General features: G+C 44.5%; 1 protein-coding gene across 1 annotated transcript in view; it reads left to right on the top strand.

Annotated features, from left to right (window-relative positions):
• The window catches only part of LOC306713322 (zinc finger MIZ domain-containing protein 1-like), a 105193-nt gene that overhangs the window by 78005 nt on the left and 3568 nt on the right, over nt 1–23620 (top strand). The window contains exons 6-22 of the mRNA XM_079182976.1: nt 16883–17018; nt 17454–17568; nt 17774–17991; nt 18126–18327; nt 18642–18917; nt 19008–19190; nt 19322–19399; nt 19509–19677; nt 19760–19901; nt 20992–21202; nt 21429–21534; nt 21624–21784; nt 21896–21963; nt 22078–22146; nt 22233–22477; nt 22597–22760; nt 23326–23580. Coding sequence (XP_079039102.1) covers nt 16883–17018; nt 17454–17568; nt 17774–17991; nt 18126–18327; nt 18642–18917; nt 19008–19190; nt 19322–19399; nt 19509–19677; nt 19760–19901; nt 20992–21202; nt 21429–21534; nt 21624–21784; nt 21896–21963; nt 22078–22146; nt 22233–22477; nt 22597–22760; nt 23326–23580 — 2798 coding nt within the window. The remainder of the gene's footprint in view (nt 1–16882; nt 17019–17453; nt 17569–17773; nt 17992–18125; nt 18328–18641; nt 18918–19007; nt 19191–19321; nt 19400–19508; nt 19678–19759; nt 19902–20991; nt 21203–21428; nt 21535–21623; nt 21785–21895; nt 21964–22077; nt 22147–22232; nt 22478–22596; nt 22761–23325; nt 23581–23620) is intronic.

Genomic DNA, 23620 nt, shown 5'->3' with positions numbered 1-23620 from the left:
TCCTGGATGTGATCCAAGTTTGCTTTTGTCTTCAAATTTTGAGCTCAGTCATAAATACGACAGTCTACCATTTGATGCATGACAAGCTTTTGTATTGTTCTGTATTCAGACAGCTTGAAACTGTTCCACCTTATGTTTATCTCACAACAAAGGGGCGTTTGTAGCCCAAAGCCCCGGAGCTTTCTCAAAAGGAAAAAGCAGGAAAGGTGTCCAGGGTGCATTTGAAGCCACTCCTGACTCTCATAACTGCTGGCTGGCTCAGTCACATCGTGCGTCTTGTAATCTGCTCTGAAAATCTGTGTTTATAACTGGGTGGGAGCCCGATCTCTGGGAGTTACAAGCAGGGCTGTCTGTCACAGAGGACATCAGGTCAATGGCTGAGCGCTAATAAGTAAATCAGATTTGGTGTCCCATTTTAACCAGGCCTAACTTGTCTTGGCTCTGACACGCGCCATGGTCTTTCTATTACATTTCTGTTATGTCATCCAAATTCCTCTCCCGAACATGGGAGAAAATTGAGGGGGAAATTGCGCCGAAGGGAAGGAAAGAGCAGTTTTTCAGCAGTAGGAAATCAATGTTCACGGTCAACTTACAGCTGAAACAGGTCGTAACTTTGACAAATATATTCATCATGTAATGCCTGCAACAGCTGAACACATTCGTTTTTTAAATTTCTTTGTAAGAAAAAAGCTTAGAAAAGCAAAACTAGTCCTTGATCCTAATGACACCAGCAAAACGCATCTCCTCGCCTGAAGAAGACTTCATTATCTCCTCCTATTGATTTTATCAGTTAGCATATGTACCTGATTTATAGCAAAGTGAGCAGTTTAGATGTTAACGCTACACACAGTGATTTAGTGAATCATACTCTTTAATAGATGTACCCCGGGGGATCGGCCAGTTGTAGTCCTTTCTGCCTTTTTGCAGGCGACCCACAATGCTCGGGCAGGGCTGGGGGAGGGGCATCTGTCTGCTAGAAGTGACCTCTTTGTGACTGAGATTAGCCTGCTCTATTAATCTGTGATTACTTGGACTGTCTTACCGCAGGGCAAAGCCATGCACGTGGAGCCGACATCAAAGCAGGGGGATCACTTGCTCGGTGTGGATAAACTCATCAGGGCCTCCCCTCTCTCTCTCTCTCTCTCTCTTTCTCTCTCTCTCTCTCTCTCTCTCTTTCTCTTTCTCTTTCTCTCTCTCTCCCATCACAGGGTACATTACAAGCCCTCTTAGCACTCTTTCATCAGTGTCACACCCTTTCTGCAGGATGGTTCAGTGTGGTTCGGGAGCGTCTACAAAACGCTTAATCACGATTTCTTTTTTTTTCTCCCCCCCAAGAGGGTCAGAGTAGCACATTCCCAATCGTTTGCGCCTCAGCAAGCTCTTGGAATTCCTCAGCTCTAAAGAGTGAAAGGAGGCACCGACTTATAAGAGACGGGGACCAGTCAAAGTTTTTCAGTTCATTCTCTCATGTAACAAACGCCTGGTAAACCAGCTATTCAACAGATAATTAGTTGGGCTTCAGCTCTGGTTTGTTTCTATACATGTTTCACACATGCAGGTTTGTATTCAAGCTTGATCCGAAGACATTGTGGGCTGTAGTTTAACCACAATCTTGAAAATATCCTCTGTTTCATCTGGTTTAGTTGGTGTGATAGTGGACGTTTTGTGGTGGGACCTCTGGCAGTGTGAGAGGGGATGTTTGCGGTTGTAGATCAACAGGCAGTGTGACCAATTGATTAATCTAGAAATCTATTAAAACAAAGCCAAATAAAGTGAACTTTTGATATGCTTCGAAATATGTACAGCGTGAAGACATGCCACAGGTGCAGGATGTGCAGTTTAGACTGTGGTAACACGAACATTTCAAAGAGTTTTCTGCATAGTATGAATACTAAATGAAGAGAGGAATATCAACTTCATGCTAGTAAATCTTATTTCAAGACATATATTTATGGATATTCCAAAGAAAGGAAAGTGTGCCGGTTTTAAAGAAAGACCGTTAAGAAGAACGTCTTTCAAGGGTGCCGTCAATCTTTTATTCTTTACGCTTGACGTGGTTGAATTCATTAGTTTGCTTAAGTGCAAATTTAAGGTAAATTAACTGTCGTCTAAAGAGCTGATCATACGTCTGCCTTCCAGTTGTCATTGGCCTGTGGAAAAGTCTCTGATTGTACACACGATACAGAGGTCAGATACACACAAACACAGGCCTGAAGGGCTGTAATTTCTCTTCCCAGAACTCCCCACACTAAAATGTTGTTTCTATTTTTTATTTTCTTTACCTTCTGTCCATCTCTCCACCCGATGTGCTTCAACATATAGTTTAGCTGTGGCTTTTCCTAAATAGAGAATAACACATTGTTGGTGGCCGAGAGCTTGTTTGACTGTCAGCAGCATTTGAGTTGTATCTGAAAACGAAACAACCTTTTAGTTAATCCGATTTAAATACACATTTAAGACTATATTTTCCATGTGTGGAAGTTTTATTTCAGATGGTGGTGAGGCAGCCGTGGTTCCTCAAGTGGTAAAATTATTTTAGTCCAAGGAGTGAGATCCAGTCTAAGAAGGAGTGTTCACTCACCCCACCTACTGTATAAACACCTCATACATTATAATCATTGGAGGTCTGCACTATTCTTTACAAGTCCACCACTAAAACAAATTTTCCAAATCAGATGAGTTGATAATCATTATTTTCTGGGTGTGATTTTCTTTCTTAAACCTCTTCAACTTAAATCTCCATGTTGACTAAATTTAGATAATGTTCCATAAGCTGCACGTTTATTCAAACATTTATTCAAACGATGTATTGTGCTTTCCTTTATACACATTTCCTCAGAATACATTTGGGGTCTTGTCTGCAGCAGATTGTAAAGATGGACCCTCGTCAGAGTCTACTAGGTTAAAGGCTTATTATATATAATAAGTGTGTCACAGACGCTATAAATCTACACTGTGTCCACTTTGGACACACTGTTTTACTGTATATGATCACCGTATGTGAAGTCTTCCAGCTAGCTATGATGGATGTGTTGACTTGCTGTAGGGATTTAGGGCTATAAGTCACTTGCCGTGCACATAGCTGATAGTAAATACTAGGAGAGCAAATACAGACGGGAGAGACCAGAGATAAGTGCGGTTGAGCTTGTCTGTCCTTCTCTGTAGTTGTCGCAGTTATGTCTGTGGCAACAGGAGGTGATTGGTAGCATCTTCAGCCACTCCATATGGCTCTGTAATTCGCAGTGCAACAAAATCGGATGTTTGCATGTTAGAATTAATTAACATTGCACCTTGTGTCTCTAATTAAATGCATATTATTGTATTTTAGCCACCGATCAGTTGACACCCGAATCGACTCGCTGCCGGTGAGTGTTTTGAGTATTTTTATTTGCAGATGACAATAGATGCTCCAGACTGCCTCAGGTGGTGTGTCTACCCACAGTTTACATGTTTTATATGTGTGTAATTATTTATCCAAAAGCTTACCGTGGCTCAAGTGTGCTGAAAGACGAATGTGGTCTAATTGGCCCCTCCCTCCCTGATTTAAACACTCAGTGCATCAGGAAGCCACAATAGCCAGCCTCCTCCTCCTCCTCCTCCTCCTCCTCCCCCATGCCCCTTAATTACAATGACCAGTTTGATGGATTAAGCCGACTTTATGCAAAGACAAGGTTTTGGGGGCTGGAATCACTGCTTAATGTACCCACCTGAACCATTTCTATTGCCACTTTTCGCCGGTACTTGCGCTGCATTTCCCTCATAGCAAATGTTGCTTTAAATGAATTGATTGAGGCTTCTTTTACTCGTTGCTCTGGACGCGGGCCAAGATGCAGGCTGTCTAGCACATTAGGCACCACCCCCCTTTGCAGGTTTGAAATGTGAGCCGCCTGCATTTTTTTTTTTTTCTCCTCTCCATTCCTCCCTCCCTCCTCCTCCCCTCCCCTCCCCTCCCCTGCCCTCCCTCTCTCCCTTCTGGCGAAGTGGCTGTGGCTGCTTCTGTGTGATGTGTGTATTGGGAGAGCAAGCAATGGATCACTAGACAGAAAAAGAAGATACATCAATAACTGCTGCATACATCCGAGGTGAGGAGATAAGCATTTGGTTCTCTCTCTCTCCCTCTCTGCCTGTCCCCCCCCCCCCCCCCCCTCCCTCCCCCCCCCTGTATCCCCCCCCACCCCCCCACCCCCACCCCCCAGCCTCTCTGTCTTTAACCCTTTACTGCTGCAGAAGCCAGCTCCTAATATTGCTAAATTATTTGTGACGATACCTTTCTTCTTCTCTGACCACAAACGTGTGTCCTCCTATTCTCTTGTGGCTGTTAGTGCTGTATGAAGTTTCCTTTTTTTTTTTTTTTCTTTTTTTTTTTTTTACAGCTTATCCCTGTTTTCCCTCTCATTGTCTCTGGGGTATTTGTTGCTTGAGTGCAAAGAAGCCGGTGGCAAGTACAGCATGAGCCCATTAGCAATGACTCCATCTGTGATTGGTTTTGCCTGCGAAACGGAGAGAGCAGCCATGAATAATTGATGTGTATTGTGCAGTCAGTCACTGGACACGCAGGGAGAGAGGAGAGGAAAACAGAGAGAAGCTGCTGCCCAGAGACATCGGGGGAAATGTAGGGGAAGAGGGAGGGTGGGGGAGACAGAGAGAGGGAGGGTGGGGGGGAGAGAGAGAGAGGAAGAATGTTAGAGAGAAGAGAGGAAGGTGGGAGGGATAGAGAGACACCGAGAAAGAGCTTTAAAATAGCTGCTGGCTTCAGTAGTGCAGAGATTAAGGCTGCCCTGTATCGCCTTTGTTCTGCTGTTGCAGATTTATGCTCAGAAGTGTTTCTAGACACATGAGTTCCCCTCTTTTCTGTGCAGCTAACAGTGAGAAATGAGCAGGGACATTGCTGGAGATAGTCTGGTTACAATGCGGGTGGCGTTTTAGACATGGGGGGGTGGGGGTGGGGGTGGGGGGGAGTCTTTGCTGCTGTGAGTAGGACAGAGCTGCGAGCTGTCAAAAGGAGGAGACAACAGTTAAAGAGGGTTGTGTTTGTAGGGGGGTGTATTCAGTGACAAGTGGAAAGGTGGATCTGCCGCTGATGCCGCTGAGAGTAACTTCACATTATTTCACCCCTAGCAGGGTATGGGGGGGGGGTTGATTCCTGCACTGGTAGGTGCAGGCGGGCACCCTGCCACGTCTTAAACTAACGGAATGGGCTCTGACAGTATGACGAGTGCCTCGCAGCACCCCGCGTGATAGAGTTGCAACAGCTGACTGCTGCATTTGACCCACTTACAGCTCACACAGAAGGGGTCAAAATGGCCTTGATTATCTCTCAGAGTCGCGCTGACCTACTTGAGGCGGCGTTTTCCGCGAGACTCTTTGGCAGTTCATCACACCCACTCCCCTCTGTGCCACACAGCACAGGCAGCCAGGCTCACTGCAGAGACACGCACACATTCTCTCCCTATGTAGTAATTCGCTGGTTTCAGATCAGTGATTCAGTGTTTCTCATGGTCCCATCATGTGGGGTGCACTGAGGTTTTTAAATGGGAGAAATCAGCTTTTAATTTCAAACATTCTACTGCATTGAGATGGTAATGCACCTGTTTTGTTCATGTTCAACTTGAATAAATACCCTCAAAAATCTATCTTTAGGGAACATCAAATGCTTCTTGTCTTTGAGCTCGAAAAATGGCTCATTCATCCATTTACAATAGTGATCCAGTCACTGAACAAAATATGTAAAACATCCATAGAAACTTGTCAAAACACTCCTGCTGCACAATCCACCATTGATCTATATGCTCAGTACGTTTTCAACACTTTTTATAGCTAAATAAACTACTTCTATGTCACTCGTTTGCCTCCTCATAGCTCCAAATCTCTGTCGGAAGTATATTATACATTGAAACTAACCACATTGAACATACAGATCAATGACGGGAAGTGGAAAAAGAGGTTATTTTTAAAGTTTTTTTGGACATTTAGATAAGTGATGACATTGTTTGTCACCATCGGATCCTACAAACTACGCAAACTAACAAAAGACAGATTTTGGGTGAGACAATGAATGAGCTCCTGTTAAGAAACACAGTCAGCTGATGTAATTTCTTTCTCCTATTGACTTAACTTGAGAATTATATGTTGGTTGGTTGGTTGGTTGGCTGGCATGCTGGTTTCTTTATTGTTCATTTGGCTTTCTCTCTACTAAGAGGGGTTTTGTTAAGCTGAACAGTAAAGTCCTGGTTTGGGCAATTATTCAATTCTTTTTTTCTCCCAAAATGTGTCTGTGGGACGACTCCCAACGTGCCAAGACAAGAGAGGTTTTGCAACAGGCGTTGTTGGTAAAGAGATGTCTGGCTATAGCTGTACATCAATACACACTTCCAGCTATTCATTACTGTTGTTTTGTCAGCTTCAATGAATCTCTTGTTCTCTGTACAATCTCACCGAGGTGTGAAATTGCACTGACCTTTATCTTTGAAGTTTCTTGGATAAAGTCCCGAATCACAATAACAGCAATCGGCATGCAGGAGCAGTTGATGACATTTGCAGATGATGCAGGCAGTTTTCATGTGGCTTTTCTTAATAAGTAATTATAGGATGCACTTTGTTTACACCTCTTCATATATTGCGATCATACCCAAAGTAGAATTTTGATCACATTTGATATTGAATCCTCCAAAGATGGCACAACAAAACAGCATGGTTCAAAGACATATATTCGTCATACCAAATTGGTCACAAGATTGGAATATATGATGGGATCTCTGAAAATAATACGAGTATTAAAATGTTATTGGAATGCCATGGGTAAATGAAGGCAGAGTTCCTCCTCGCATCAACGAGGATCACAAGCGCATCCACCTCCTTGTTAATCTCACTGTAAGTCCTTTTAAAGAACAAACAACAGCCACCAAAAGCAGACTTCTTAATTTAGGATCAATCCCATAGAGTAGCCGGAACGTAATCATACATTTGGTGTGGATGAGGTTATCAGTGTGCAGAGCGGTGGAAACACTTTACTTCATCTGCATCTACAGCAGAGTGAGTTACCTTCTGCAGAAAGGGAGAAATCGTTATATGTGTTGTTCAAAAAGCAGTGAAAAGATGCTTTCAGAGGTCAGATAAGAGAGACCTGCGTTCTTAGTAGAGATCCAGAAAGTGAGACGCTTATGAGAGATTACAAATGAGGGTATCGGACGATGATAAAGCAGCCCATTAAAGAAGCATTAAGTAATCTATGACCTTTATCAACCTCGCATGGTGGACAGCAGAGCTTTAAACTGCAGCAATAATTCCTCTTTCACGTGGCTATGGCACAATTCACAACCCCCGTGCTGCACACGTGAACCATACTTGCACGCCGTTGTCTATCGTAGAATTCTGATCAAACCTCGGTAACTGCTCAGATAAAGAGCTACAGATCAATAGTGAGAGAGAAAGGTGGGCTCATTGATTAGCGGATACCTCAATAATTCATGATAATAATACTTTTAAGTCATTTTTTGTAGTGGCAGGAATGACACAAATCCTTAAATTGCCTGCACTGGATGTTTGTCGTTTTCTACCATGACGCAGCAAAAAGTATGATCTATTTTAAAGTTTTCTGCAATTCCATTACATCCATATTTTTTTTTCCTCATTTGTAGTATAGTATGTTCAATTATTCTCTCTTCTTTGTAGGTTTTTAGACCGTCTGTGAGTTATAACTTGATATATATTTCTCAATCACACCGTCATCTCATAGGTTTGGTCAAATGTCTGTCATTTACTGAATATCTTAGACATGTTTGTAAAGTTCAGTAAAATGTAAAATTTGAACCCTACAGAAACCAACTGCTGCAGGAGGTGTCAGTCTGACTCAGGTACTTGCTGTGTGTCGCACAGGAAACTCATGCACATTGGCTGAATCCAACCAACCATCCTCATCACAGTCCTTACATTATGTCCTCACACTGGACCGTGTCGACATACTGTACATGGAATGACATCAGACGTGCTTTTTTTAATTTTCTTTATTGGTTGGTCATCTAGAAAAGCTACATGGCTGCTGTTGTGTTGTCTGTCAGAGTTTTACAGTATGAAGCATGTCACACATGTTGTTTTATCATCTTGCCTGCGTCACAGTTCACACTTGTGTTCTCGGCTGTTCATTAAAGCCATTGACAATCTTAAGTTTATGCCTTGTTCCACTTGGTGATTTGTATGATAATTAAACACACTACACACTCCAAAAAAAATAAGAACAGTGAGAGTTTTGAACAGAGCTTACATGAGAGTCACAACAATATAATTAAACTTTAAAGACCTTTGTGAGAAAACTGGGACAACAAGCATAAATGAGATAGGAAATTGCATTTTACATACAGTAAACACACAACAGAGTTTCAGTACTGGGCACATATAGAAGGGCAAAATGTAAATTATACTATGTAATAAAATACCGGAAGCTTAATTGACACAATAAGAATGTATAAAATAAAATAGAATTTAAAAAAAAAAGGATTTTAAAAGACATCTGCAGTATGAAATAGATTTTAAAATTATTAAAATAAAAATAGAAATGCAGCAATTCAATTTGAAGGAATGGGATGAATACATTTCCATAAAAATAAAAAAAACACATTGTTTGCTAAATGTATTGGTTTTTTTATTCTGCCTGAGGCCATACATACATACAGTACGTATGTACAGATAAGTTCAGCATACGAATGATTGTTTAAAATAGATACGGTTTTAGTTTCATTGTTTCCATTTGGCCTGAGTGTTATCATTAGGAAGCTTTTTATTCAAATGCTGCACTGTTGCACATATGGACGACTCTAATGAGCCTAGAGGGGTGCCGGGACCCGACCCAGCCTCCTCCAGTGTCTGTTCCTACTGTACTACTAAAGGGAGGCTTTGACACCAGGCCCACTGTTTAAAGGTCGCAGGTGAATCAGTCACCAGCGTATGCCGCCGTGACACTACCGGTCCTGGCCAGCACCCCGAGGTGGGCACTAGTCCGGGCACATCTGCTCCATGCCTAATTAGTATCATTGTAGACGAGGGCTTAAGGCCGGGCCTTTGTTAATAGCAGCCTGTTGCTCGGGGAAACAGTCTGGCTCCTGTAAGCAGCTTCTTTGCAGGTCTGCTCATCTGATAATCTGGTTGCAGAAGTGCACGGTTAAAAACACACTCTGTGCTGGTGCGGTCAGCTGAAACCTCAGCGTGGTCGGGGGCAAAAAGTTTCATCAGTTAGATAAGTCTTGTAAAGATTTGTCTTGTCCAAACGCAATGTGATTGTCTGCGGCACACAAAGATTTAGCTTCGGCGTTTACTAGTCAACAAAGATGCTTTTCCCTGTTTTAAGGACCATGGCAGTATTTTTGCAAGTTTTAGCTCCTTAATTACAAATCATGTATATGTGTTTACTCACTGTTTTCATGCTGTACCGCTTTAGATTTTTGCTGATGTATGTTTCCTCTCTTTTCAACTCATTTATGTACAATATGAAAAAGCAGTTGGCTTACTCTTGAAACTTCAGTTGAATCATATTAATCACATAAAGTGTAGCACTTTTAATCTTTAGAAGAGCAACACAAGATCATTAGTAGACATTTATTTTGAAAGGTAACAATAAAAACAGGGAAAAAACACAAAAGAATGAAACTTTAAGAATGAAAATGAATCACTTTGTGGTAACGCAGTACAAACCTTTCAATTGAACCTGCAATGTAACTCTGCCCAGAAGGCGCCTGTGATGTTTGCTGCGACGTATTACACAACTCCAGCAACTTTATACTTTTCATATGTATTTTCATACGGTACAGAAATGAAGTGAATAATAAATACTACATGAAATATCACAATGGCGTGCATTGCAAAATGGTTAGCAGCTAAATATACATGATTTGTAAATGTGCTACCACTGCAATGGTACTTTGAGGAAACTTGGCCTCAGACACTATAAACACGCTTCGGTCAGATTGTAGCTCCTGAATTAAGACATAAAGATGTAGGTTAGGAAGGAGTTTTGCTCCCAATCAGCTTACTGTAGCGGGGAGTGACGTACAGTAACAGATTGGAGATTCAATGTTGGTTTGGCTTTAATGCACAACGAATTAATTCTCACCAGGGGGTGAAATTCTATAGATTTCCACCTCCGTGCTTTACAGGGACGCTGAATGGCGTGCCCTGTTTTTAATGAAGAGATCTGTTGCATGTGCCAAGAGAGATTATCTTTTAAAACCCTGGCCTGTTTAGGCGAAGGTTTGGATCCTGTGTAACCATGACCAAGAAATGTCAGCCGGAGTGATGAGATCTGCATAAATCATCTCAAGAGTGTGGCGTTTATTGTTTCAGGTTTCCAGTTGGTATTCAGTTAGTCTAAAGTGGATTTCTTTAAAGATATGCAGTTTATTCTTTATCTCAAATCTGTGAACACAGATTTTATTTAAACATCTTATCTTTGACATTTTTATTTATTTATTTAGGAATCCTCCATTTTCATATGTACGTAATATAAAATTTGTATCACAGTGGTTGGCTGGATATTTCGATACTGGAGTTGTTACGAATGCAGAAGTGGGAAGTTACTGGGAATAAGGGACAGCTTTTCTATCCGTCAGTAACGCAGTCTAAAGAGGGTTTTGATGTTGCAACAACAAACACAGGACGTCAAAACAGCAACCCAGAAACACCAAATCTTCAGCATTGTGTCGCCTGCCTCCACATGGCCACATATGCTTGTGGCCTCAGTAAAACCTTGTTGGCACGAGTCCAAGAACCCCCCACCCCCACCCCCCACACGTTCTCCTCGCTGGATGGACATGGCACGACATTGTGGCCATGTGGGCAGCAGGAGGCTGTATTTAAGCCGGGGCAGCTCTGAAATGGGCCATAAAACCTAGCCAGCAAGTCTGGCTCCCCATGAGGCAACGAGCCTAAGTACTCATTGACAAGACTCCAACATCATTGACTTCCCAGAGAGAGAGCAGCAGAGGAAATAATGCAAGTTAAAAAAAAAGAGCAGCAGACAAAGATGAGGTGCAGACAGGAGGCGGTTGTCTGGCCTATATAGACAGGCTGTTTTATAACCGTTAGCGCTAATGCTTTCAATCCGCAACGTGTAGCTGCTTCATCATACTTTTCCACTGCTACATACTCACTGTCATTACGGTTTTGGTCATTTGTCTTGCAGCTCATTGTCACTTAATGAAATAGCTCCTTGATTGCATACGTTTAAGGGACCTCAGGGGAAATACACATTTTGATGCCACATGGCGGCCATGACATTCACATGTTCCCACTTCACACATCCTTCCCACTTCATCAGCTTTCTGAAAACATCGCTCACCATCAAATATGTCACGAAAATGACTCACCCAACTTTAAACTGAGCTAATGAAGTCAGTTTACAGACTCAGTTTTAACGACACCCAGTTTGCACTCGCTGCCGTGCCGGAAGTGTTGCAGAGTTGAGAGAGCTAAAATGTGTACCATGTGTTTAAAGGTGTTCCACCTGTGAGCTTCGATCTGCTTATCCCCCACGGATGAACGAGCGGCTCTGGTATGTCGCGCGGACGACAGGTCTGTAACCTGTTATGCCCGCTCCTCAAAAGACTGCACGATGGACGAGTCGCTTCCATTTCATTATCAAATTGGCACTGATGAACAATTGGTGGCATCTGTGAAAAGACGAAAGAGAAGTTTGTTGGATGCCGGGCGGGCATCCACGGCTCTGTGGTGACTGTGTCGGAGCGCCGCGAGGCAGAGAAGGAGATGATTTATGATCCAGCCGTTAGTTTACGCGGGAAGCTTTTGCACCGGCTCCAAGCAATGTCATAGCAACCAGGTTTTCATGTAGTTTTTTCCGTACATTATGAGGTAAATCCCACAATTTTACAGTTCCGGGAAGCCTGTAAGCGAGGGATTCTTTGGCTAAAACTAAACATAGCTGTTTTGCATGGCCTCTTGGGTGCTTTCAGTAACCAGGGATACTAGGGCTCCCTAGACTCTCTCTTATTTTAATTGACTTTGGCCTGCAGGAGGCCTTGTGTCCATTCAAACCTTTCTGGGCAGAGAGAGAGAGAGAGAGAGAGAGGAGGGAGGAACAGAATGTGAATAGAGCTCCCTCAGAAACTAAAGAGTGCAGCCCACTAGAGCCGTTCTTGTTAGTTTGCTCATGGTCTTTGTTCTCCTTTCAACCCTTCTGGCTAAATGTCTTCAAACAAGCCGTTTGGGGGTTGTGATTCCTCTCAAAAAGGTTTCCAGCAAAAATTGGACTGCGCTGTTACAGTTAGTGTGGGAATAAGTGAGAAAGTGCTGCCGATAACGTGAGTGCGATGACTGGATGTGTACTGTATGTTTGTGTGGACGTTAGTGACGGAGCCATGTGGGGCAATGCCAGGTGGAAGTCCAGGGTTGACAAGGGAGCAGGTGTGTATTAGATACGGAGCAGAGAGGGAGGGGGACGAGGATCATGAGAGCTCTTGGCATCTGCCTTACCTGCTGCCTCCCCTACGGTCCCCCTGCCAGTAAACGGATGGAAAGAGGGAGGGAGAGCCGGAAAAAGACGAAGAGCAGAGAAACATGTTTTGGAGGAGGCAGCAACCTTTTTAATGGTAGCCATACATGTCATGTTTGTAGGGTTATCCTCTCCCACAGGTTGTTCGAACAGAACCCACAGCCGCTGCATTTGCTGTACATGTACAAGGGCCAGCTCACCCAAGTGAAAACGTTTTTTTTTTTGTTTATACCTCCACCCTAATACAGTGGAGGTGGATGGAATTGAATTTGACACACACACAAGGTTTTTTATAGGGACTATTTCTTTTGTAAGATGGATTTATAGTTGAGGCAATGGCATGACTGTAGATAGCTGGAGCATGGGTTATGATTTATACTGCTGCTCCACTGCAACAGTAGACAGATTTATTGTTAATTACCTACAGTCGTCTTTGGTGTTTACATTCTTTCAGTAGCTTTGTGATACGAGTGCTGTTTTTTTTCATTTTTTTTTCAACTTTCCTTATGTTGTATTCACCTTCGACAATCTTGAGCGGCATCAGAAACTTGAACACACAAGCAGCCCAAACTGATCAGTCACAGTTCTTGCCGTCCCCACGTGGTTTATCCGTAGCTGCCATAGTCCCGGCGTGTAGTTACATTTTTGAGATCATCAGCCTACACATGTAGCGCCGGAGCTCCCTTGAAAACATTGAACAAAACTGTTTAAACTTGAGTTAAAATGACTTTGTTTCTGGAAAGTTCACTTCCATTGTATCGGGGTAGAGACGGAAATTTCTGAGACAAGTATCTCAAAACATAGGCAGTCCACAATGGCTAGACACCACGTAATTAAGGTGGACTGACCCTTTAATCTAGAGGCCCTATTGTTTTGGAAGAGCAATAAGAGGCGGAATCGAGGTATTTAATCAGCGCAGTTTATCTCTGTGCCTCCTGTCTGAATGTGTGGTGAAAGTTGGGGTGGGGGGAGCATTAACATTGGAAAGAGCATTGAACAACTGTCAGAGATGCAGTCCATGTCATTTGTCACGTCTCCCTGGGGCTTTATGACAGAGAGTGAAGCTGGAGGCTACAGGCCCAGCCACTGAACCACCCATCTAGTCCCAGCAGATGCGTTTACCGCCCTTCGCCAAGGCTGACCATCAGGCCGCGCAGCTGAGCACCAGAATATCAATACGGCTCAGACTCAGCCGGGCCCTTGGGACTATCTACAAGGCAAACAGGATAGGCTCCTCTCCTTATGGAAGACAGAGACCCTTAGCCGCCAGGGAGGCCAATGTAAACAGAGCAAAAAGATGCTCTGTAGCTCCAAACGGCAGTTTGATTCGCTCCAGAATAGTCGTTTGGAAGAGCTACACCTGAGACGATTATCTCCAGTTTTGGCTTTTTCTCAGGGAGGGAAACAGATGAGTCTATTGAAAGACTGGTCTGTGGGAGGAGAGGAGAAGAAAAACAGTAATCCTTTTGTGTTCATCATCCGCACTGTCCTGAGAGATGCTTGGGTGAAGGAGGAGGAGGAGGTGGTGGAGGAGGAGGAGGGAGAGACTGTGAGGAGTTACGGGTTGGCTGTTCCTCCTCCCGTCATATGAAACCTGAAGTTTATCCTCTGAGTCAGTGACAGAGCCTCTGCTCAGCGGAGGTGATCATTTTGTGTGGTGATAAGCCCTTTATCTAACGGTGGGGTACAGTAATTCCTCTTTAAGTGGCAGCGCCGGTGCTTCCCTCTCTCTTCTCTTTTTTGTCTGCCCCTCTTTCTCTTAGATATGTTTTGTCATATCGCTGCTCGGTTCAACACTGTTGTTTTTTCCCTGCGGCTGTTGATGTCGGCCTTGGTGTGAAACAAGGATACCGTCCCCTCAGCCAGACGGCCTCACAGTGGCACAGTTAGGGGATAAATTGTGGAGACATGTTTATCAACACAGAAGAAGTGCAAGTTACCCCTTGTTGGAAGAGAATAATGGGACCTAATTGAGCTGTAACATGCTGGCTGGACGCCAGGCCCTTGAATTGAAAACTCTCTTCATCAGAAGGGGGTCTGGGAAGAGGGAGGGGTGCTGTTGAAACTCGGCAGGACACTTTAACATAGATGTGAAACTCGTAAACCTATTAGCCGCACTTGGACGCGGTTATATTCAATTAAAACTAACCTACAAATCTCTGCATCAACCTGCGAGTGTGATGTTGTCAGGAGAAGAGCACCTGAGAGGCCTTTTCTGTCAACCGAAGCAAAGTCGGATCAATCCTCTGGAGGAACAGCACAGCCTGTCTCCTGGCACCTGCCTTGCCAAGAACAGGAGGCAGGAAGGAGGGGGAGAGAGAGAGAGAGAGAGAAAAAAGAGAGAGAGAGCATGAGCGGGTGGGAAGGAGGAAAAACCCAGCTGCCTCCTCTGCGCCTGAGCCCCGTGCTGCTTTTTAAAGGAGTGGGAGGGAGGGGAGGGAGAGGAGAGGGAGAGGCAGAGAGACTGCTGGCACCATCTGTACATGTCTTTTGTATTCCAGCCCTCATCTTTACACAGAGCGAGGCTGGTGTGCTCGGTGTTCAAATGAAAGGAGAGGACGTGCCTTTTTGGGTGCGATGCTTTTGAGAGGAGGTGTGTTTGTGTGTCGATGCTCAAATCCTGTTTTGTCCTCGGAAAGTCGGCGCGCTCAGAGGACATCTCGTGTCCTATTTATTTTACCTCTATAAAAATGAGCCAGTGGGGTGTCTTTCCTTACGTGTGTGTGTGTGTGTTTGTGTGTGTGTGCGCGTCAGCAGGCTTGTGCTCTGTTTGCAAGCACTCATGTGAGGGCAAATCTCCGGGTTGCCATGTTTGTGATGGGAGTCAGAAGCTTTTGTTTGTTCCTCCCTCCCATCAGCCCCATTAGCCTGATGCCTCCTCTCTCACTGACTCACTCAACCTTTTTTCTTTTTTTTTTATCTCTCACTGTCTGCCTCTCTCTCCCTCCCTGTGTAATATGTGCTGTGGTGGCCCGTCCTTTGCGTGTAGCAGCAGGGTGGATCTGCCTGCGAGGACAGCCCGCACTGTCTGCTGTCAGATTGACGTGGCTTTTTGCACGAACCGCAGCTGAAATCACCAAGCGCTCTGTTTCACCCCCTCCTCCTCCCTCCTCCCCTCGCTCCTTAGTCAGCCTGGAAGTGCAGTGAATCATAAGAGGAGATGGCTGCCCTGCTCTTTGATTGAATCCACATTCCCTTTCTCCTCTGACGCCGCAGATAGAGGCTAGACAGAGGCAGGGGAAGCGAAGAGGGAGGGTAAAAAGGAAAAGTGAGTCTTTTGTAGTTGGCACAGTACAAAAACATGCACTGCAGATGAAAAGCATGTGATTCGATCAAACGCGCTCTGTGGCAGCTACCTAACCGAGCGGTAGGTAGGAAGGTAGGGAGGAGGGAAGGGCTGCAGACCATCTGCAGGCCCAGAGTGAACCCTAGTGGCCAAGGGCTGCAGTGACATGCTGGATTTGAAGCTCATCTTATAATGTGACACATTGTGTTGGCTATTAGTAGGAAAATGTGCTTTTCAGGATAAAGCCATGGTTTTTTGTAGGATATAATTTGGGGTTTAGTGAACAAATTCACCAGAAAACACAAATAAAATGGACAGAGAGAGTCCTGATGGAAAAAAAAGACCCTCACAGGACTGACATGCATTTATACAGTGAAGACTTAACTAATAGAATACAACTAATAGAATACGACTTATTTACTGAGCAAATAACTATTAAAACAAAGGGCAAGAATCAGTCACTCAAACTGTAAACCTGGCACAGAAGTGTGCAAGCAAATGTAAATGTCTCACTAATGTGTATCTTGCTGCTAGCATTGATATAAGTAATACATTTAACCTCCTCTGAACATGTGAAAAGCCTCATTCCTAAGTAGAATAAACATAAAAGAGTCCATAAGCAGAGTAAAAGTTATATTTGTCCAAAGGAAATATATTCATTAATACAAACAGTTACTAAAAAATAATACTGAACGGACACAACTTCTGTTTAGATACGGTCTTACGTTTACTCAGCAGATCATTTCAGAACAGGTTCAGACTTTTGTTTTTCAATTTGTTTAAAATGTTTTGATTAACATTTCTTATGATTTTCCATCGTATATGATGCCTGAATGTTCAATGTTGTTGCGTAGTCACGCGGACTGAGACTGTAAACCTATTTTGTTTTGTACCTCGCACAGACAGGACAGAGACCGTACACATCATGTTGTCAGTCAGGCCATTGCTTTTTCCTCCAGAAGCTTCTGTGCCTAAGTTGTTGTTTCGTCTGCCCTCCTCTTCTCACATAATCTGTTTCTGCAGGTTTTTTTTAAAGCGCTTGCAATTGTTATTTCTCACAGGAGTCCACTGATACACTCATTCCTCTGCTCTCTCTCCAGCTCTTCTGTCCTCGTGGTGTGAGGAGCTGGGACGCCTCCTCCTCCTCCGTCACCAGAAGAACAGGCAAAACGAGCCTCCGGGAAAAGTGCCCATGCAACCCCCCATGAGCTCCATGAAGCCCGTCCTCTCACACGGGTCAGTCTTCACACTGCTGTGCTTTTTGGCTTGTGTGTGAGGTGTGTTTGTGTGTGTGTTGAAGTGTGTGAACAGACAGACCAGGCCCTTGGGGAAAGCCCTTCCTCGCCACATGAAGCCCGGTGTTCCTTATGGATCAGTGGCCGGACAAACTGGCAGACTAACCGCTTGTAGCACAGTCAATAAGGACAAACGGCACCTCACTACCCCTAGAACGTGTGGTTAATAATTACAACACAGTGTTTGTGCATTTCAAAAAGGAAGTGCATGTTTTTATTTTACAATCCTAACAATAAAACCTTTGTCTCTTCCTATCGTTCAGCAAATGCAAATATACTTACTATGACTGTACTATCGTGCACGGCAAATATGTGTGCAGTGACGCAGGGCACATTTGATTTGCTTACATGGTGTGTTTTCATCTGTCCTCAGCAGAGATGGGTCTTTTCCCTACGACTCAGTCCCCTGGCAACAGAACACCAATCAGCCTCCAGGTTCGTTGTCGGTGGTTACTACCGTCTGGGGCGTGACCAACACGTCGCAGAGCCAGGTGAGATCCCATACCTGACCAACAGAGTAGAAGTGTGTCTTGAGTGGACTGCATCTGATAGAAAACGCATTTCTGTTCAGTGCCACTGCAGGAGGTTTCTCAGCAGTCACATAGACCTATATTCTGATTTTGAGCTTTTCTGTCTTAATGTTACAGCATCCAACATTTACACCTGTATATCTCTCTGTATGTCTGTGTCCAACAGGTGTTGGGGAATCCCATGGTGAACAACAACAATCCCATGAACCCAGGGGGCAACCCTATGGGCTCGGGTATGTCTGGTAACAATCCGGGGATGAACTCTCCTCAGTTCCCTGGTTCGCAGCAGCAGTTCCCCAGCAAGGGCAACTCCAACCAGGGCTACATGCAGCAGGGCATGTACGGACGACCCAACTACCCCGGAGGAGGAGGCTTTGGTGGCAAGTAAGTGGACAGTTGATTCGTAACTGTCGCTGCAATGATTAAAAATGCTTACAAAGAATTCATTCTCTCAGGTAAAATGGTTGCACTCCTCCAGCAAGAGGTAACTTCCTACATTGTGTTGCTCTTTGTCATAGTTACCCTGGAGGGCCTAACGCTGGACCTGGAGGAATGGGCATCCCTCCACACTCCCGCCCTCCGTCAGACTACACCCAGCCCGCAGCCGCTGCTGCTGCCGCCGCTGTTGCTGCGGCTGCCGCCACAGCCACCGCCACTGCCACAGCGACTGTGGCTGCCATGCAGGAAACCCAGAACAAAGACATGAACCAATATGGACCGGTAGGACTCTCCAAACAACTGATAGCACCTCTCTCACTGTGCTTTTGAAATACAGGCAGTAGTACAAGCAAAGAAAGCTGAGAGAAGTTGATTTAGGGTTATTGGTTAACAAGGCTAAATCAATGCTAAGTGTGAATAATTCGCTGAAGTTGTAATGGAGCCAAATAGCACATTTAGCTATAACAAAAGCTAACAGGGACACATTTTTTCGGAGGGTAGAACATTTTTGTCTTTTTGGACTTTTAATAGACTCTTTCCTCTTGCAAAATTTGCTACATTGAGAGAAAACTGATTGAACATATTTTGTCTTCCAGATGAGTTCCTCTTTCCAGATGGGACCAAGCCAGGCGTACAACAGCCAGTTCATGAACCAGCCAGGACCCCGCGGCCCTTCGTCCATCCCTGGGAACATGGGCAGTGGCATGAATGCATCCAACATGAGCGGACCCCCCATGGGAATGAACCAGCCCAGGGGCCAGGGCATGGGGCCTTTTGTGGCCCACGGACAAAGGATGCCCCAGCAAGGCTATGCAGGACCCCGGCCTCAGGGCATGGGCATGCAGGGCATGAAAAGGCCGTACCCAGGGGAGGTGAGTGGATGTGAATTCAACACTTTCACCTTCAAGGTTTAGCTTTTTTGCTGTATGTTGAATGTATTTATGTCCTCCCTTTATCCACAGCCAAACTATGGTGGGCAGCAGTATGGACCAAACAGCCAGTTCCCGAACCAGCAGGGGCCGTACCCCACACCCAACCCCTCGAGGCCGCTGCCGTCCCCAAACTACCCCGGCCAGAGGATGCCAGGACAGCAGCTGCCGGGCCAATACCCGCCACCCAGCGGTGCCATGGGCCAGTACTATAAGGTGCAGTAATAATGTTATTCACAAAAAAAGACGATAATTATTTGCAGGGTATCATCCAAAAAAACTTTTAGCAAGGTGTCAGCAGCTTTTTGAGAAAATAATAATGTTGTATCTGTTTCATCAAATTACAGCAAGAGCCGCCTTTTAATGGCCAAACAAATAACTTCTCCGGGAGTGGATATCAGTACGGCCAGGGTAATATGAATGGGGTAAGTCCATTTTTGTACCAGTTGTGTTTCATCACATTATCATTCTCTTGGTCGTGCTGTTTATAGTCCTATGAACATTTGATGTACTAATCGATTGTCTTTAATATAGCCGCCCAGACCGGTGGGTAACTACCCTCACTCCCCAGTGCCAGGCAACCCCACCCCTCCGATGACCCCAGGAAGTAACATCCCTCCATACCTATCGCCAAACCAGGACGTGAAGCCACCCTTCCCTCCTGACATCAAACCAAATATCACCGCTCTCCCTCCCCCTCCAGGTCAGTAAAGAAATCTTAATAGTGGATTATTCCTTTAATAGTTTGTGATAGTCTGACCGTGGTTCTTCTTCAACCAATGTAGCCAACCACAACGAGGAGCTGCGCCTAACGTTCCCAGTGCGAGACGGGGTGGTCCTAGAGCCCTTCAGACTAGAGCATAACCTGGCTGTCAGCAACCACGTCTTCCACTTACGGCCCTCCGTACACCAGACGCTCATGTGGAGGTAAGACATCATGCAATGAATCAACATACAGTATCTTTTTAGATGTTCTTCCCAGCTATTGTATCTCCTGTAAGAGCTTCATAATAGAATAGTTGTCTTTTTACCAATAGAAACGGGCTCCTTTTGACAATTTGAAATTGTAGGCCTTTTAGGTCTGTGGCATTTCATGTAGTTAAGAACTGGTCCGGCTCTGACCTCTCAAAATAAACATTCTCTGGCTCGGTAATGGGGCTTTTCAAAAGATTAAGAGAGAACAAGGGCTTTATGGGAGAGAGAGGAAGCAAGAGAACTTGAACTGTGGTTGAAGTTAAGGTTCTTGAAATTCGGTAAAAATAACTTTTAATCCCTGGTTTGACCAGCCTTGTTGGTGCACAAACAACTTGGGGTTAGCCATGACAAGGACAACAGTGCATGATGAATCATCCATTCCAAATAACTGAAAAAGACATTATGTGTCCATTCATAGTTATTTGGATGACACCCAACTATACCCAGTTCACTGTACTCTTTTAACAGTCCGCATAAAACGAAGACCTGGTTTCCAAGAATCTCAATTTCTTCTATTATTCTTTCTGGCTTAACTGATCATTTGATTCTCGGTCAACAGGGAAATTACGTTACACATAAGAGACCTGAAGTAAAGAACCAATGGGTATTCTTCAAGTCATCTTAACCTTTGGCAAGCTGATTGAAAAGGATGGGCAGTCGTACTGTCTGCCGCTGAGAATTATTTAAAAAAAAAAGAAAATTCAAACCCCCTCTATTCCCAGCTAACTTGGAGAAGGTCATTCGTGCATTAATTTTCTCTGATTTAGATTATTATAATTCCCATTACTCCCCTCTCACGCCAAAGTCACTCTACCATCTGGAGCTTATTAAGAGTCTTGCAATGAGAATTCTTTCTGGTGCCACATTGTGAGACGACATCAATCTAAATTTCGCCTCCCATCACTGGTGGTCTGTTTGCTTTAGGATTGATTTGGAGGTTGGAAAGGATGCAAACATCCGACTGTGGTTGTCTTTTATGTCCCACAGGACACTCTGTAATACTCACTAATGAATATCTTTTTTTTTTTGCTTGTCTGTGCAGATCGGACCTGGAGCTGCAGTTTAAGTGCTACCACCACGAAGACCGTCAGATGAACACCAACTGGCCGGCATCTGTCCAAGTCAGCGTAAACGCCACACCGCTCACCATCGAGCGGGGCGACAATAAGACCTCCCACAAACCCCTGCACTTGAAACAAGTATGCCAGCCAGGAAGGAACACGATCCAGATCACAGTCACTGCCTGCTGCTGTGTGAGTACACAAATCTGTAGAACTAATAAAAAGAGGTTTATACAAAACCAGATGCAAAAAGTAGTTGCCAGATGAATAAAAGTCGGATATAAAAAAAGATCTACCTGCAGATTATATGTAATGCTAAAGCTTAGAACAAAATACAAAAGGTCAGGTCTTTTTTTTACTCTGGATACACATGTTGAAAAGTAGTTTGTGATTGTGACATTGATGTTTCCTCTTGCAGTCGCACTTGTTTGTGCTGCAGCTTGTCCACAGGCCCTCAGTTCGCTCCGTCCTCCAGGGCTTACTGAAGAAGAGGCTTCTGCCTGCAGAGCACTGCATCACCAAAGGTATATGAAAAAAAAAACACAGTCACATTTTGCACCCTAATATCAGAGTCCCTGCTTACGCATTATATTTCTCTCCTCCTGTCTCAAAGTTAAGAGGAACTTCAGCAGCGTTGCAGCATCATCGGGGAACGCAACGCTCAACGGCGAAGACGGCGTGGAGCAGACGGCCATTAAGGTTTCCCTCAAATGTCCAATCACCTTCCGGCGAATACAACTTCCAGCAAGAGGCCATGACTGCAAACACGTACAGGTGAGCACTGCAGGGATAAACAAACACACTGAGAGTCAAACGGCACATGAAAAGAAGGATTTGGAAATAATATACTGACTAACAAGTGTGACTTTTTTCTTGCTCTTCCAGTGTTTTGATTTGGAATCATATTTACAACTCAACTGTGAGCGGGGGACATGGCGATGTCCTGTATGCAAGTACGTTTCTCCAGCTTGAATACATAACAGTATTTGCCCTGACTGTACTTTTGACCGTAATCCACGTAATTGTCTCCCCCAGCATTTTAAGCACCGTCTCTTTTCTCTCCTCAGTAAAACAGCGTTGCTAGAGGGACTCGAAGTGGACCAGTACATGTGGGGAATCTTGAACGCCATTCAAAAGTAAGTTCAAAACAAATTTGCAGTGCATATAGTTTTTTTCCCTCTTTGTTTCCTTGTATCTTAACCTTTCATCTGTATTTCACCAGCTCGGAGTTTGAGGAGGTGACCATTGACCCGACATGTAGTTGGCGGCCGGTGGCTATTAAATCTGATATCCACATCAAGGAGGATCCAGATGGACCGCTGGCCAAGAGGTTTAAGACTATGAGCCCCAGCCAGATGATCATGCCCAATGTGATGGAGATGATAGCTCAGCTCGGCCCCGGACCGTCACCGTACCCGTTGTTATCTTCTCAGCAAGGGGGCAACAACAGTGAATACAGCAGCCAAGGTAGGATACAAAGTCATTATACCTCACGTGCCTCAGTAAACATTGTCTAAATGTTGGGTAGATGCACCTTCAAAAGTAGCGTAAAATAATTCACTGTTTTTTTTTTTTTTGTGTATTAGGCAACAGTTACCAGGGGCATGGGAACTTTGACTTTCCTCACGGCACGCCTGGTGGTACGTCGATGAATGATTTCATGCACGGTCCCCAGCTGTCTCACCCACCCGACATGCCCAACAGCCTGATGACCCAAGACAAGCCACTCTCACACAACATGCCTGACTCAGTGAGTTTAGTTTATCAACTCTGCATTTCAGCCTCTCTTTGTCTTTTTCTCACATTTCTGCTGCACATTTCTCTGTTTTGCTTTCTCGTTGATCTGTTAAACTATTTCTCTGTAAGCTATATATATATCAGGTGTGAGCTTTTATTGCTTCAGATAGCTTAATTCGGCAGGAAGAGCAGATACACGAAGTGAACTACAATGCAGAATGAACATAGACATTTTCGACATGACAACTAGGAAAGGAAAATTAAAGGAACTTTGTACAGAGCCTGGCAAGATGTTACTGCTGCTAAGCTTACCGGCTGCTTTATCTTTATTGTACAGACATGAGAGTGGTATTTATCTTGTCATCTAACTCTCAGTAATAAAGCCAATAAGCGCATTTCCAAAAATGTTGGACTATGCCTTTAAAGCTAAGCTGTGACGCTATAAACCATTAGGAATTCACTCACAGAACAAGCTATTGGAAGATGTCATCAAAATTGTGATGGGCCTTTTTCTCTATTGTCTAGTCATTAAAATGAGTATTAGTTAGTCTGAAGATTCCCCCCCCGTCTCCCTGCAGATACCTCACTCTGCAGGCAATGACCAGTCGCATGGTCCTCTGCAGAGCTTACATGCATCTTCGCACCCCGGGAGCCAATCAGGACAGCAGCTACACCACAGTGGGCCTCCTCAGCCGTCACGACTAGCTCCGCCTCCTCAGCAGCAACAACAGCCGCCCGGCCCCAACAGCCATCCCCACGGCGACCTGGCCTTCAACCCCTCCAGCAGTTTGGACAGCCAAGCAGGGTCGGACATGCCTGAGCCTTCTTTAGACGTGAGTCCCGACACACGGCAGAACATTTTACTCTTCAATA

This window comes from Pholis gunnellus, assembly GCF_910591455.1.
Source record: "Pholis gunnellus genome assembly, chromosome: 21".
In the NCBI taxonomy this organism is placed as follows: domain Eukaryota; kingdom Metazoa; phylum Chordata; class Actinopteri; order Perciformes; family Pholidae; genus Pholis; species Pholis gunnellus.
The sequence above is the reverse complement of the archived record's forward strand: the minus strand, read 5'-3'. Positions and strand labels throughout refer to the sequence as shown.